This window comes from Heterodontus francisci, chromosome 12 (assembly GCF_036365525.1).
Source record: "Heterodontus francisci isolate sHetFra1 chromosome 12, sHetFra1.hap1, whole genome shotgun sequence".
Taxonomy (NCBI): domain Eukaryota; kingdom Metazoa; phylum Chordata; class Chondrichthyes; order Heterodontiformes; family Heterodontidae; genus Heterodontus; species Heterodontus francisci.
The window spans coordinates 76,506,488-76,523,535 of record NC_090382.1 but is presented as its reverse complement, the minus strand read 5'-3'; the positions used below and the strand labels follow the sequence as shown (position 1 = coordinate 76,523,535).

At 43.0% G+C, this 17,048-nt stretch overlaps 1 protein-coding gene across 16 annotated transcripts in view; it reads left to right on the top strand.

The window, feature by feature from the left end:
* Window positions 1–17,048, top strand: part of LOC137375933 (F-box/LRR-repeat protein 3-like) — a 47,224-nt gene that overhangs the window by 19,669 nt on the left and 10,507 nt on the right. For 10 of the 16 annotated variants that reach the window (XM_068043668.1, XM_068043663.1, XM_068043670.1 and 7 more), the window contains 2 exons: window positions 12,027–12,082; window positions 15,438–15,807. In XM_068043668.1, coding sequence (XP_067899769.1) covers window positions 15,439–15,807 — 369 coding nt within the window. In that variant the 5' untranslated portion in view covers window positions 12,027–12,082; window position 15,438. The remainder of the gene's footprint in view (window positions 1–12,026; window positions 12,083–15,437; window positions 15,808–17,048) is intronic. The other 6 variants (XM_068043674.1, XM_068043673.1, XM_068043672.1 and 3 more) reach the window with 2 other exon arrangements.

Sequence of the window (17,048 nt, the reverse complement as noted above, 5' to 3'; positions counted from 1 at the left end):
TTACAAATTTCCATTTCAGACAAATTTGCAGGAAATATTTAGTTGGCATTATTTAGAGATAAGACCATTATTGGTGGTGGTGATGTATTCAATCATATAGCTTCATGGACATACGAGATTGAAAGTTAAAGCAGGAAACTCTTTACATTCTTCCATGCAAGAATATGTAAATGTAAATTTGAGAGCATAGTAACAGATAAAATGTTCATACAGTTTCTAGTTTGATGTACAGATGTGTATTGAGTGCCGAGTTGGTTTCGGGTGAGTCGCTAGTCGTAAGCGTGCAAAAGTTTCAGATCAAGGCTTTTCATATAAGTTTTGTTTTTTTCGTATTTATATTCTGACGTTAAACCTGCAAGCATTATTCAACTGGTATTTGTCCTTGTTTAAAAAGTAATGAGCTTGAACAGATTAATTCAGTATCTCAGTTTGGGGTTTGATTGCTGTAGATGACGACATTTTCTAAATTCTGTTCAATGGAAGTGAAGCGGAATAGTGACTGCCATAGTACGAACTATCATTGGAGCATTGAAAAGTAGGCTGAAATGGAGTTTTGAAGTTTTAGATCTTGAGCTTGTTTTTTAAAAATAATTATAAGAGATTTATTGTACTAAATTTAAAAAAAAAGCTTTTGATCTTCACATATAACTATAGCCTTTCATGCTCCAAGATTAAAAATATTTGGTAATTTTTTTTTTGCTGAAACCAGAAAGCAGGAACAGTATAGCAACTCTCATCTGTCCATGTCCTTTAAAGAGTTACTTTAGAACAAATAAAACTTGACCTGCAGTAGTGTTTCCTCAATTTATTTGCAAACGATCACACTAAACTCAAAGTTATGTGAAGAAAATCATTCTTAAATTCTGTTTGTTTACTTGCTGATTTCATCTGAATCCAGAAGTGATGCAAGTCAAGGAGTTTGTTCTGATGTTGTCATGATGTAGCATGCCTGTATTAATTTAAAAAAAACTTTTTGTGTTTCTATTAAGATTGTTTAGTCTGAGAAAGGCTGTAGCATTTCTGGTTTATTATAGCATTCTGATTTTGGGATCATAGAACATAGAACAGTACAGCACATTATAGGCCCTTTGGCCCACGATGTTGTGCCGAACCTTTAACCTACTCTAGGATCAAACTACCTACATACCCTTCATAGTACTATCATCCATGTACCTATCCAAGAGTCGCTTAAATGTCCCTAATGTATCTGCTTCTACTACCACCACTGGCAGTGCATTCCACGCACCCACCACTCTCTGTGTAATGGGGCGGCACAGTGGTTAGCACCGCAGCCTCACAGTTCCAGGGACCCGGGTTCGATTCCGGGTACTGCCTGTGTGGAGTTTGCAAGTTCTCCCTGTGTCTGCGTGGGTTTTCTCCGGGTGCTCCGGTTTCCTCCCACAAGCCAAAAGACTTGCAGGTTGATAGGTAAATTGGCCATTATAAATTGTCACTAGTATAGGTAGGTGGTAGGGAAATATAGGGACAGGTGGGGATGTTTGGTAGGAATATGGGATTAGTATAAATGGGTGGTTGATGTTCGGCACAGGCTCGGTGGGCCGAAGGGCCTGTTTCAGTGCTGTATCTCTAATCTAATCTAATCTAAAGAACCTACCTCTGACATTTCCCCGAAACCTTCCTCCAATCACCTTAAAATTATGCCTCCTGGTGATAGCCCTTTCCACCCTGGGGAAAAGTCTCTGGGTGTCCACTCTATCTATGCCTCTCATCATCTTGTACCCCTCTATCAAGTCACCTCTCATCCTTCTTCGCTCCAATGAGAAAAGCCCTAGCTCCCTCAATCTTTCTTCGTAAGACATGCCCTCCAGTCCAGGCAGCATCCTGGTAAATCTCCTCTGCACTCTCTCTAAAGCTTCCACATCCTTCCTATAATGAGGCGACCAGAACTGAACACAATGTTCCAAGTGTGGTCTAACCAGGGCTTTATAGAGCTGCAGCATAACCTCGCGGCTCTTAAATCCCCCTGTTAATGAAAGCTAACACACCATACGCTTTCTTAACCCTATCAACTTGGGTGGCAACTTTGAGCGATCTATGGACATGGACCCCGATCCCTCTGTTCCTCCACGCAACCAAGAATCCTGTCTTTAAGCCTGTATTCTGCATTGAAATTCGACCTTCCAAAATGAATCACTTCACACTTTTCCAGGTTGAACTCCATCTGCCAATTCTCAGCCCAGCTCTGCATCCTGTCAATGTCCCGTTGCAACCTACAACAGCCTTCCACACTATCCACAGCTCCAGCAACCTTCGTGTCATCGGCAAACTTGCTAACCCAGCCTTCCACTTCCTCATCCAAGTCATTTATAAAAATCACAAAGAGCAGAGGTCCCAGAACAGATCCCTGCGGAACACCACTGGTCACCGAGCTCCAGGCTGAATACTTTCCATCTACTACCACCCTCTGTCTTCTATGGGCCAGCCAATTCTGTATCCAGACAGCCAACTTTCCCTGTATCCCATGCCTCCTTACTTTCTGAATGAGCCTACCATGGGGAACCTTATCAAACACCTTGCTAAAATCCATATACACCACATCCACTGCTCTGCCTTCATCAACGTGTTTTGTCACATCTTCAAAGAAATCACTAAGGCTTGTGAGGCATGACCTGCCCCTCACAAAGTCATGCTGACTGTCTCTAATCAAACTATGCTTTTCCAAATAATCATAAATCCTGTCTCTCAGAATCCTCTCCAATAATTTGCCCACTACTGACCTAAGACTGACTGGTCTATAATTCCCATGGTTATCCCTATTCCCTTTCTTGAACAAGGGAATAACATTTGCCACCCTCCAATCATCTGGTACTACTCCAGTGGACAGTGAGGACGCAAAGATCATCGCCAAAGGCGCGGCAATCTCTTCCCTTGCTTCCCGTAATAACCTTGGGTAAATCCCGTCTGGCCCCGGGGACTTATCTGTCCTCATGTCTTTCAAAATTTCCAGCACATCCTCCCTCTTAACATCATCCAACATCCATTCCTGTCCCTGTGATATCCAAGTCTCCGTAATGGCCACAACATTGTAGCTCCAAGTACTGATCCATGCTCTAAGTTCACCACCCTTATTCCTGACACTTCTTGCATTAAAATAGACACACTTCAACCCATAATACTGGCTGCAACTTTGCCCTGTCAACTGTCTAACCTTCCTCACAGACACTCTGCACTCTGTATCTGCCTGTTCAACAGCTACCCCATCCACTGATCCGTAGCTCCGGTTCCCATCCCCCTGCCAAACTAGTTTAAACCCTCCCGAAGAGCGCTAGCAAACCTCCCGCCCAGGATATTGGTGCCCCTCCAGTTCAGATGCAACCCGTCCTTCTTGTACAGGTCCCACCTTCCCCAGAAGGTATCCCAATGATCCACATATCTGAAGCCCTCCCTCCTACACCAGCTCTGTAGCCACGTATTCAGCTGCACTCGCTCTCTGTTTCTAGCCTCACTAGCACGTGGCACCGGTATCAATCCTGAGATTACTATCCTGCTCGTCCTGCCTTTTAGCTTCCAACCTAACTTCCTATATTCGCTTTTCAGGTTCTCATCTTTTCCTAGCTATGTCATTGGTACCGATGTGTACCACGACTTCTGGCTGCTCCCCCTCCCCCTTAAGAATCCCGTAGACTCGATCCGAGACATCCCTGACCCTGGCACCTGGGAGGCAACATACCATCCGGGAGTCTAGTTCGCGACCACAGAATCTCCTGTCTGTTCCTCTAACCATTGAATCTCCTATCACTATCGCTCTCCTATTCTCCCCCCTTCCCTTCTGAGCGACAGAGCCAGGCTCATTGCCAGAGACCTGGCCGCTGTGGCTTTCCCCTGGTAGGTCGTCCAACCGTATCCAAAACGGTATACTTATTAATGAGGGGAATGGCCACAGGGGGTCCCTGCACTGTGCGCCTGTTCCCTTTCCCTCCCCTGACGGTCACCCAGCTACCTTTATCCTGTAACTTAGGTGTCACTACTTCCCTATAACTGCTCTCTATCACCCCATCAGCCGCCTGAATGATCCGAAGTTCATCCAGCTCCAGTTCCCTAACACGGTCTGTGAGGAGCTGGAGTTGGGTGCACTTCTCACAGGTGAAGTCAGCAGGGACACAAGTGGTGACCCTTACCTCCCACATCCTGCAAGAGGAGCATGCAACTGCCCTAGCTTCCATCCCCTCTGCTCTAAATTGACAGAGATTAAGTAAAAATAAAGGAAAACCTTACCTTACCAAACCCTCCACACAAGAGTCCTTTTTTTTTGGTTAGAGGAAGAGGATGGGTGGGAGACACTACAGGTGTAGTGTTTCGGGTTTAGCCACTGCCCGAATATATAAGTTCACTTACCCAGCAGTCCCCGTGTCCGCGTCCGCCGAATCGCGAGGTAAGTACTTTATAGTGAAACTTACCTTCCCAGCTGCCTCCTGGCTCGCACTCTCACTGCTACCGCTGTTCAAAAAGAAGCTGCCGAATCGCGAGGTAAGTACTTTATACTGAAACTTACCTTCCCAGCTGCCCCCTGGCTCGCACTCTCACTGCTACCGCTGTGATCAAAAGTATTGTTTGCATAGAATTAGCTGTGCAACATGTAGTGAATTTAGACGAGTTAACTTATCAATAAAAAAGGCAGAAAAATAAAATAGAAGTGCAGTGAGATTTGCTTAGTACAGAATTGCATGATGTTGAATGTTACTGAGTGATTAGCCCTAATTGGCTTAGGCAGACCTCACTATATAAATTCCAGGTCTTGCTGCATGCAAGACCTGGACACCATCCAGGTGGTTGGGCTGATAAATGGCAAGAAACTTCCATGTCGCACAAGTGCCAGACAATGACCCTGTGCAACAAGAGAGTCTAACTAGCTTTCCTTGGCATTCAGTGGGATTACCATTGCAGGATTTATGATGATGTTGACTTTCTTTGATTAATACAGATGTAAGATAAACATTTCTCAGAAGATTATTGTGGATAATTATTAGCATGTTTCAAAATAAATGTCTTTTGTATGGACATTTTCATAATATACACATTATTACTTTTGTTTCTGGTATGAATTAATAATTTACTTAATTCAAATTTATGTGCAATAATTTTTCACTTAGCGAGAAAGCAGCAACATTTATAGTTTCCATAAGCGTATACGCTATGGCTGGTCAGATTGTGTGATGTCACCTAGCATCCTCTGGCCTCCCCAGGGCTTTGCCAACGTGTCCAAGCATGGTTGTGGAACCGATGCTTTCAGTCAGCTGCATTAAGCTGTTTACCCTGTGTTTTGATTTTTGACTGTGCTTCAACAGTTGTAAATTTTTGTGTAGATTTAATGCTTTGACTGCAACTCCCAGAATATCCCAGTTTGAAAGTAAGTTTTCTAAAAACTCAGTATTAAGAGTTAATATGAATCATTGGTTTAAATCTCGGACTCTGAAGCGCAAATCCAGCAAGGTTTGTGATAGTGTGTGTGTGAGCAAGGTGCAAAATAGTTGTGATAATGAGAATAAAGCGAGTAAGCTGGAGAGTGAACACATGTAACTTCTTTTCCATACTGAAGTTTGCTGGTTGTCGCGAGGCAAAGTACTCTCTCACCTTGAACAGTGCGAGGAGGTCAAAATCTACCTGCAGGACACTGACTGTCGAGGGTGTGACCTCTCAGACCACGTGCATGATTTCTCATGGCTTGCCCAACTAGCATACTAGGCTGATATTTTCAGCATCTTGAATGAGCTTAAACTTCCTTGCAGGGAAAAGCTGCCACTGTCTTCAATGTCCAGGTCAAAGTAAAAGCTTTACGTATAAAGATGGAGCTACGGCCACCTTGAACACCAAGAATTTGACTTTCACACTCTTACCTATTGCCTGCTTATGTCTGAGGAAGAAGTTGAAGTACAGATTGTTGAAGACTTCATCGCACATCTACAGGGCCTCCATGAGCAATGCAGGAAGTATTTCCCAGACGCAGAGATGGGATTTGAGTGGATCATAAATCCATTTGCAAATTGGGCTGCATGGAAGAGATCGATGTCAAGCTTCCATCAAAAGAAGTGGACAATCTTTGAAGCTTGTATCAGATGGCTTACTGAAGCTGGTAGTTGGCAAGAAAAGTTTGATGGACTTTTAGTTCTACGTACAGTCCAAGTACTGTGGGCATGCCGACGCAGCTCTGAAGCTCCTGCTGCTATTCCCAACAACATGCAACTGCGAGGTCAGATTTTCAACACGTGGCTGAAAACAAAAAGGAGGACCTGACTGAACATGGCACCTGACATAAGATTGAAGCTCTCCAGCTTGGAACCAGACATCTCATTGGTGTCTCATCAAAAGTAGTGCCATTCTTCTCATTAATTCAGAGTTGTTTTTGCAGTGGCAAGCAAAGTAAGTGGGATAGGACTGGTAGGTCGTCCGCGAACGAAGAAGTTTCAGAACCACTGATCTGGTCTAAATGGACAGTATGCTAAAAATTATAGTTGATAACACACTGGCCAAATGCTGAAGCTTTAATTGAAGAATTGCTGCATGGTTGCCAGGAAATGTTATGGGTCATATTGGGTGCATCCTTTTTAGAGCTGAATGTGCAACTGTTTTGTCATGTACTTTGATATCCGTAACAGAATCCCAGTTTGGATTACTCTTTGAATAACTACTCTGCTGTTCCCTGAAACAATGAAACAAAAATATATGTTGGCTAGACGTCTCTGTGATCATACTTTTTGCATGAGTCCTACACCAGTTCTCATCTGATCATAACTCTGGATGTTGTTCATCTCAGCAGTCTCCACTTCTTCCTCCTCACTGGTATCTGGTGCTCCTTCCTGATTCCTCCTCTGGTTCAAACAAAATGAATACATTTGTGTGGTTGTTTGCCGTCTGGAATGCTTGATGGATGCTTGTAATGGGAGAATTTCCTTATCTTAAGATACCTAGACGGAGAATATGTGTATGCAACCAGTGGCTCTGCACGCAGGAGAAGGCCACGATGGTGCCTTTCAGCAGAAGAGCAGATATGACTGTTTGTTTTAGGTGTTACGAAGAGGATATTTGGCATGAACTTACCTTGTTGGGCTGGCACAAAGCCACGTAACTTCCTCGCCCAATCCCTCTGTGGCTTCCTACACATAACTGGTGTATGCTCCTACGCAATTGTTGAGGCAGTCTGGGATAAGTTTATTTTATTAATTTTGTCTCTCTTGTAAAGATTATGGTTGGTCTTCTCTTGCTAAAACAGTAAGCATATCGAGGTACATTAGCTAGTGATTCCATTACTGGACTGGTGATCCAGGGTCCTGGTCTAATAACCCAGAGAGCACTATGGTAATTTGTGAATTTGAATTCAAGAAATAAAAAAAAAAACTGTTGGTGAAAGTGGCCATGAAAATGGTACATTGTCATTTAAAAACCCAACTCTCCCAGCCGATATGTAATCTCTCAGTCCTACAGCTCTCTTGAGACAAAGAACAAAGAACAGTACAGCACAGGAACAGGCCATTCGGCCCTCCAAGCCTGCGCCGATCTTGATGCCTGCCTAAACTAAAACCTTCTGCATTTCCGGAGACCGTATCCCTCTATTCCCATCCTATTCATGTATTTGGCAAGATGCCTCTTAAACGTCGCTATTGTACCTGCTTCCACCACCTCCCCCAGCAGCAAGTTTCAGGCACTCACCACCCTCTGTGTAAAGAACTTGCCTCGCACATCCCCTCTAAACTTTGCCCCTCGCACCTTAAACCTATGTCCCCTAGTAACTGACTCTTCCACCCTGGGAAAAAGCTTCTGATGATCCACTCTGTCCATGCCGCTCATAACTTTGTAAACCTCTATCATGTCGCCCCTCCACCTTCGTCGTCCCAGTGAAAACAATCCAAGTTTATCCAACCTCTCCTCAGAACTAATGCCCTCCAGACCAGGCAACATCCTAGTAAACCTCTTCTTCTGTACCTTCTCCAAAGCCTCCACGTCCTTCTGGTAGTGTGGAGACCAGAATTGCACGCAATATTCCAAGTGTTGCCGAACTAAAGTTCTGTACAGCTGCAGCATGACTTGCCAAATTTTATATGCTGTGACCCGACCAATGAAGGCAAGCATGCCGTATGCCTTCTTGACTACCTTATCCACCTGCGTTGCCACTTTCAGTGATCTGTGGACCTGCACGCCGAGATCTCTCTGCTTGTCAATACAAGGGTTCTGCCATTTACTGTATACTTCCCACCTGCATTAGACCTTCCAAAATGCATTACCTCACATTTGTCCGGATTAAACACCATCTGCCATTTCTCCGCCCAAGTCTCCAACCGATCTATATCCTGCTGTATCCTCTGACAATCCTCATCACTATCTGCAACTCCACCAACCTTTTGTGTTGTCTGCAAACTTACTAATCAGACCAGCTACATTTTCCTCCAAATCATTTATATATACGACAAACAGCAAAGGTCCCAGCACTGACCCCTGCGAAACACCACTAATCACAGCCCTCCATTCAGAAAAGCACCCATCCACTGCTACCCTCTGTCTTCTATGACCGAGCCAGTTCTGTATCCATCTTGCCAGCTCACCTCTGATCCCGTGTGACTTCACCTTTTGTACCAGTCTGCCATGAGGGACCTTGTCAGAGGCTTTATTGAAGTCTATATAGACAACATCCACTGCCCTTCCTTCATCAATCATCTTCGTCACTTCTTCAAAAAACTCAATCAAGTTGGTGAGAGCCGACCTCCCCTTCACAAAACCATGCTGCCTCTCACGAATAAGTTTGTTTGTTTCCAAATGGGAGTAAATCCTGTCCCGAAGAATCCTCTCTAATAATTTCCCTACCACTGACGTAAGGCTCACCGGCCTATGATTTCCTGGATTATCCTTGCTACCCTTCTTAAACAAAGGAACAACATTGGCTATTCTCCAGTCCTATGGGACCTCACCTGCAGCTAATGAGGATACAAAGATTTCTGTCAAGGCCCCAGCAGTTTCTTCCCTTGCCTCCCTCAGTATTCTGCGGTAGATCCCATCAGGCCCTGGGGACTTATCTACCTTAATGCTTTGCAAGACACCCAACACCTCCTTTTTGATAACTACATGACTGAAACTATCTACACTCCCTTCCTAGACTCTTCATCCACCAAGTCCTTCTCTTTGGTGAATACTGATGCAAAGTACTCATTTCGTACCTCGTCCATTTCCTCTGGCTCCACACATAGATTCCCTCCTATGTCCTTGAGTGGGCCAACCCTTTCCCTGGTTATCCTCTAGCTCTTTATATACGTATGAAAAGCCTTGGGATTTTCCTTAACCCTGTTTGCCAATGACTTTTCATGACCCCTTTTAGTTCTCCTGACTCCTTAAGTTCCTTCCTACTGTCTTTATATTCCTCAAGGGATTCGTCTGTTCCCAGCCTTCCAGCCCTTACGAATGCTTCCTTTTTACTTTTTGACTAGGCTCACAATATCCCACGTTATCCAAGGTTCCCGAAACTTTCCAAGCTTATCCTTCCTCACAGGAACATGCTGGTCCTGGATTCTTATCAACTGATGTTTGAAAGACTCCCACATGTCAGATGTTGATTTACCCTCAAACAGCCGCCCCTAATCTAAATTCTTCAGTTCCTGCCTAATATTATAATGCACCTTCACCCGAGGACTACTCTTATCCTTATCCACAAGTACCTTAAAACGTATGGAATTATGGTCACTGTTCCCGAAATGCTCCCCTACTGAAACTTCGACCACCTGGCCGGGTTCATTCCCCAATACCACGTCCAGTACGGCCCCATCCCGAGTTGGACTATCTGCATATTGTTTCAAGAAGTCTTCCTGGATGCTCCTTACAAATTCTGCCCCAACCAAGCCCCTAGCACTAAGTGAGTCCTAGTCAATATCGGGGAAGTTAAAATCACCCACCACTACAACCCTGTTAACTTTACATCTTTCCAAAATCTGTCTACATATCTGCTCCTCTACCTCACGCTGGCTGTTGGGAGGCCTGTAGTAAACCCCCAACATTGTGACTGCACCCTTCCTATTCCTGAGCTCCACCCATATTGCCTCGCTGCATGACCCCTCCGAGGTGTCCTCCCGCAGTACAGCTGTGATATTCTCCTTAACCAGTAATGTAACTCCCCCACCCCTTTTACATCCCCCTCTATCCTGCCTGAAGCTTCTAAATCCTGGAACATTTAGCTGCCAATCCTGTCCTTCCCTCAACCAAGTCTCTAATAGCAACAACATCATAGTTCCAAGTACTAATCCAAGCTCTAAGTTCATCTGTCTTACCTATTATCCTTCTCGCATTGAAACAAATGCACTTCAGACCACCAGTCCTGCTGTGCTCCGCAACATCTCCCTGCCTGCTCTTCCTCTTAGGCTTACTGGCCTTATTTACTAGTTCCCCCTCATTTATTTCACCTGCTGTCCTACTGCTCTGGTTCCCACCCCCCTGCCACAGAGTTTAAACCCTCCCGAGTGACGCTAGCAAACCTCGCAGCCAGAATATTTGTGCCCCTCCAGTTTCGATGCAACCCGTCCTTCTTGTTCAGGTCCCACCTGTCCCTGAAGAGATCCCAATAATCCAGATATCTGAAATCCTCCCTCCTACACGATCTGTTCAGCCACGTGTTTAGCTGCACTATCTTCCTATTTCTAGCCTCACTGGCACGTGGCACAGGGAGTAATCCTGAGATTACAACCCTAGAGGTCCTGTCTTTTAACTTACTACCTAACTCCCTGAACTCCCCCTGCAGGACCACGTCACTCTTCCTGCCTATTTCGTTGGTACCGATGTGGACCACAATCTCTGGCTGTTCACCCTCCCCCTTCAGAATGCCCCCTGTCCGTTCAGAGACATCCTTGACCCTGGCACCAGGGAAGCAACATGCCATCCTGGAGTCTCTTTCACGTCCACAGAAGCGCCTATCTGTGCCCCTGACTGTAGAGTCCCCTATAAATATTGCTCTTCTGCGCTTTGTCCCTTCCTGCTGAATAACAGTGCCAGCCGTGGTGCCACTGCTCTGGCTGCTGCTGTTGTTTTCCCCTGACAGGCCATCCCCCCCAACAGTATCCAAAACGGTATACTTGTTAGAGGGGGGGATAGCCACAGGGGATTCCTGCACTGACTGCCTGCCCCTTCTAGCGGTCACCCATCTATCTGCCTGCATCTTGGGTGTAACCACTTCTCTAAAACTCCTGTCTATGACGCTTTCTGCCACCTGCATGCTCCTAAGTGCATCCAGTTGCTGCTCCAACCGATCCATGTGGTCTGTGAGGAGCTGCAACTGGGTACGCTTCCTGCAGATGTAGTTGTCCGGAACGCTGGAAGCGTCACGGACCTCCCACATCTCACAGGTGAAGCACTTTACCCCTCGAACTGACATTTCTATCACTAATTAATATATTAATTTAAAATAAATAAATACTTATTAAATCCTTACTAAATTATGTTACAATTAACTATATGGTCCCTAGTGCTGGATTTATTTATTTTTTTATTTAGAGATACAGCACTGAAACCGGCCCTTCGGCCCACCGAGTCTGTGCCGACCAGCAACCACCCATTTATACTAATCCTACACTATTCCCATATTCCTACCACATCCCCACCTGTCCCGATATTTCCCTGCCACCTATCTATACTAGGGGCAATTTATAATGGCCAATTTCCCTACCAACCTGCAAGTCTTTTGGCTGTGGGAGGAAACCGGAGCACCCGGAGAAAACCCACGCAGACACAGGGAGAACTTGCAAACTCCACACAGGCAGTACCCAGAATTGAACCCGGGTCGCTGGAGCTGTGAGGATGCGGTGCTAACCATTTCTACGAGAAATATTAAATGCTAACTAAATACAGTAATCTCCTTCCTCTGGTTTAGTTACTCTACTTATTAATTAGTTAATTAGGGTTTTAATCAATTTTTATCTATGTTTTATTTTCAAATTCAGTACATATTCCCTACCAGCCAATCAGGCCACAGCTTTCCTGTGACGTCACTTTTTCAGTTTTTTTTTACCAAAGTTAAGTTTTTTTTTTAATACTTGCAGGTCCGGAACTCCGCCCAAAGAGTCTTCTCCCTGGATGAAGGCTGCGAATCCCCGAGGTAAGTTTTTTATACTTACAGGTCTGGAACTCCGCCCTCCGAGTCTTCTCCGTGGATGAGACCTCTGTGTTCTTCCAATTGTTGCTTCTTGCATGCCCCTGATTTTAATTGCTCCACCATTGGTTGCAATGTGTTCTGCTGCCTAGGCCTTGAACACTGGTATTGCCTCCGTAAACCTCTCCATCCCTTTAACTCTTCTCCTTTAAGACGACCAAAATTTTGGTCACCTGCCCTAATAGCTCCTACGTAGCTTGGTGTCACTTTTTCTCAATTTACATTCCTTGGGATGTTTTACTGTATTAAAGGCTCTGTATAAATGCAAGTTGTTGTTGGTGACCACACACTTTAATGACAGATGCCTTGGCCTTTGTTTGCTATCAAGTTGGAACTGCATTTTCGCTGACATAGTAGTGAAGGAATTTAGAATGAGTGGGTTCGACAAGTGCTTGGCAGGCTGTATTGCTAATATGGCATTGTGTTATGGTCTGTGTGCATCTGCCTCCAAAATACAGGTATTCCATTTTTTTTTCCTTTCAGTGGACAGCATTTATTGAAGCATACTGTTGCCATCTTCCTTAGTCGCATAAGCTATTTGCAGATTTACTCTTGTGACATGTTCACTTTGCTGTGTCCTGCCATTTGGCTTAAAATTGGAGCTCTCTTGTATGGTACCTGTCATCCATTGTTTTCAGATTAGCCAACCCAGCATGATGGTAGGCTTTTTTTTTGGGCCCATGGCAGAACCAATCCTAGTGCCCCAACTTCTACAGTTGATTCAGTTTTTCTCTCCTCTGCACCTCATGGAAATATTTTGTCTTGGATGAATAATTACTTTTCCTATTTCATATTATTTTCCGAGTAGTGACAGAAAATATGACATGTTTTGTAACTTTGTAATATTTATTATAACAAATGCTTAAAATATACACCTGTACAATTGTTTTATTTTTGATCACAAAATTATAGCAGGAAATCTTATCCAAGATTGCTGTCCAAATGTTACAAGATAACTGGAGTTGGGGGAATGATCAGAATTTGACCAGCAAATAAATCATTTGAACAATATTTGTGACTTTTAATTTTAAGGACCTCGGTGATCATCTTGCTTCTGGCTAAATTTGGGTCTAAGTGATAAAGTATAATGAGTTGGATTTTGTGGTCAGTGGCAAAGCAACATGCTCGCCGCTGTCCTTGAAGAAAGTTATCTACAAGATCTAGCAATCTCTGGTGTGGATTTCCTCTTACCTGATGTCAGTTAAAATCTGGTACCTAGTTAAGGGGATCTCCAGACATCCAGTAGTAGTGATGTCAGCAAGCAGGGTAAGCAGCCAATCACATTGAACTAGTCGCATAGACCGCAAAGTTAAAAGCGCTGATCGACATTCATTTTAATCTATATTAAAATGTGAAATTTCTTATGGAGAAACTTGTCATTTTAAAAATATAATATTCAGGGCCAGTGAGTGTGACCAGTAATTATGAACTTAATATGCCATTAAAAATCCAGTCAAACCTCATTCAACAACTTGTGACTTTTTCAAAGATTTTTACAGTGAGACTAAAGGGCAAGTTTTCATCAATTCAGTGATTGCACTCTGGGAGACCTCAACAGCACAAGTTGTGGAGGAGTGTAGAATTACTGACAGCAAATTCTAGATTTTTGTGTTATGTGCATGTTGGACTACAGAAATTGCTGTCAATTTCAGTGGAGTAATGATGGCAAATGGCAAATTCCGTGCTAGTAATCTTTTTATATTGGTTATGGATTTCTGTGAGTCTTTGTGTGAGATGTAAATCTGTCTCTGCATGTTTGGATGGGCTGTTGAGCGAAGGGCAATGAGTTCTTCTGCTATCCTGACCTAAGTTTCAAACAAGTTTTTAAAAAATGTGTTTCTGGGATGTAGAATATGGGGGGGAAAGCAGCATCTATTGCACATCCCTAGTTGTCCTAAGAAGGTGGCAGTGGGCCTTCTCTTTGAACTAGTGGTGATGTTTGTTTGTGGGACTTTGCTGGACCCAAATTGCACTTGCCTACAACAACAGGGATTGCATTTCTTAAAATGCTGCACTGGCTGTACAGCACATTGGGACATCCTGAGATTCTTGATAAGGGTTTGTATCAATGCAAGCAATTTTTATTGTCAAGCACATTGCAAAATAAACTGGAAACTATTAGACATGTCATTCAAGCAATAATTAATTAATCTTGAGTATTTGAAAGGTGGAAAGTCCATGTTTAGCATATTTATCTCCTTTCAGGATTTATCTTCTTATGTTGCCAGTTTCTCCGATGAGTTAAACCTTGAAATTCTGGAAACATTTATCAGATTAGTCAACAGAACAGAGCAATTGGTGTATCCAGCACAGTACTTGTTAATTGCAGTTTTTCTGGCACTAATAATATTAACAGAATGAATGCTATCTACAGATTTAAAGATAAAGTTTTCAGTATCAACAGTTTTGACAGCACCTTCCACACCCATGACCTTTACCACCTAGAAAGAAAAGGGCAGCAGATGCATGGGAACACTGCAACCTCCAAGTTGCTGGGTCAAGATCCTGGAACTCCTTTCCTAATAGCACTGTTGGTGTACCTGTACCCCAGGAACTGCAGTGGTTCAAGAAGGCAGTTCACCACCACCTTCTCGAGGGCAATTAGGGATGGGCAATAAATGCTGGCCCTGCCAGCGACGTCCACGTCCCCTGAACAAATCAAAAAAAGTTTGTTATTGCGTCAACATTTCTGCTTTTTTTCGTCTGTCCAATCCATAGTTTTAGTTGTAATGTTCTAACCTTGATCTTCGTCCTTTAATATTTGAATTCATATATCATTTAACTGAACCAATGGATGTTTATAAGAATTTGTACCCTTTTGACTCTTTCAAATGTTGATCTAGTTTTGGGTCTCGGCACTGTTTGTTGAGCCATCACTGTGAAGGGCCAAATTGTCAGTAGAGCAAAATGCATGTATTAACTGTTGAAATTTTTTCTGTTAATATTCTTTCAGCCTTATAGTAATTTTAGCTGCCTTGCAGTATTGTGAATAATTAATTCCCCCCAGCCAGTATCCCATATGAAACCAAAAGGAATAAACTTACTATTTCAATATGGCATCAGAGGGAAGAAAAATCAGACAAATTTGAAAAGATTCTTTTGAAATTACATTTTAACGTACACCTTTGGGTTGTGATTTTGTCACATTTACCCATCTTTACCTTATTAAACTGCGTAATCCCATAAACTAGTTGATTTTATTCAAATGCAGTGCTAGGTTCGAACCTGCAACCAACATTTAATAATTATAATTGCTCACTTTCAACAAAAATAACATCTCCTTTTGTTCACTGTTTTTCAGAATGAAGCAAAATAGAGTAAACCAACAAGTTGAAACCCAGTCTGCTTCAGATGTTAATAAAGGGAAAAAAAGACAGAAGACCAGTTCAGCTCAAGCCAATGAGACTTTGAGTGCTTCTAATGTAGACTGGGGAAACTTGCACTATGATGTGATTCTGCTCATCTTTCAGTACTTGCCATTGGTGGATCGGGCTTACGCATCATCAGTATGTAGAACATGGAATGAAGTCTTTCACATGCCTGAACTGTGGAGACGATTTGAGTTTGAACTGAGCCAGCCAGCCACCTCCTATTTGAAATCAACCCATCCAGATCTGGTCCAACAGATAATCAAAAAGCATGCTGATCATCTGCAGTATGTCAGTTTTAAGGTTAAAAAAAAAAGCATGAGAGTAAAAATAATAGTATACGGCTAATATTTCTTTTGATATGGGTAATTCTTCCTTTTTCTCCCACCCCACCCAACACCTTAAGAGTCAATTATGATCTCCATCTTGAAATTTCCAGTTAATCCTTTGGAGGAAGAGTTCCATATTTCCACTACCCTTGTGTAAAAGTCCCCTAGTTCCAATTTGAAGATTATTCCCCCTTCTGGAATTCCCCATCAGAGGAAGTAGATCAGGAGATTAGTTTCTCTACATTTACCCATTAAAGTCAGTTTAAAGACTTAGAGGCACAATCACAGAACAAAAACCAGGAGTGTGGTTAACTGTGCAGAAGACTAAATGACTTGAGGAGGAGAAAGGTTAGTAAATTGAACAGACAAGTATCACATAAAATGTAATGCAGAGAAATGTGAGGTGATAAATTTGGGAGAGGATGAATAAGTAAAGGACAATCACTATAATCAGACGAGCAGAAACCCTTGCAGTTGAGATATATAAAACTTCAAAAATACTGATTAAGCTGATTTTTAAAATTAAATGTAGCACATCTGGTACTGTAGGTTTTACAAAGGCCTACAGTACAACAGCGAAGAATGTCATACCTATTCAAATCATTGCAGTTAGAATATTGTGTTCACTTTTGGGTGCTCTACTAAGATGTGACGGCTGTGGAATGGTTGCAGAAGAGATTCATTTACTAAGATGATGGCATGCATCAGAGGCTTTAGCTATGAGGAAAGAGTAGAGAAACTGGCGCTGTTTTCATTGAAACAAAGATGATTACGAGGAAATCTAATGGAGGTATTCAAAATTATGAAAGGATTGATTGATCAAAGTAAATCAGGAAGACCTATTTCAAAGTTGGTGACACAGTTGAAACAAAAGCAAAGTACTGAGGATGCTGGATCTCTGAAACAAAAACAGAAAATGCTGGAAATATGCAGCAGGTCAGGCAGCCTGTCCTGTCCCACCTCCGCTTCTTCCGATTTATTTTGCCAGCATCCTGTTAGTACACGCTGATACTAAGTACTCATTAAGTATTCTAGCCTTGCCTTGTCCCTTGACTCATATTATCACTCTCTTTGTCCCTAATGGGCTGTACCCCACCTCTTCCTACCTGCTTACTATTTGCATGCGATAGAAGATTTTTGGGTTCCCTTTTATGTTAACTGCCATTCTATTTTCATATCCTCTTTTTGATACTTATTTTCCTCCACGCTTTTCCT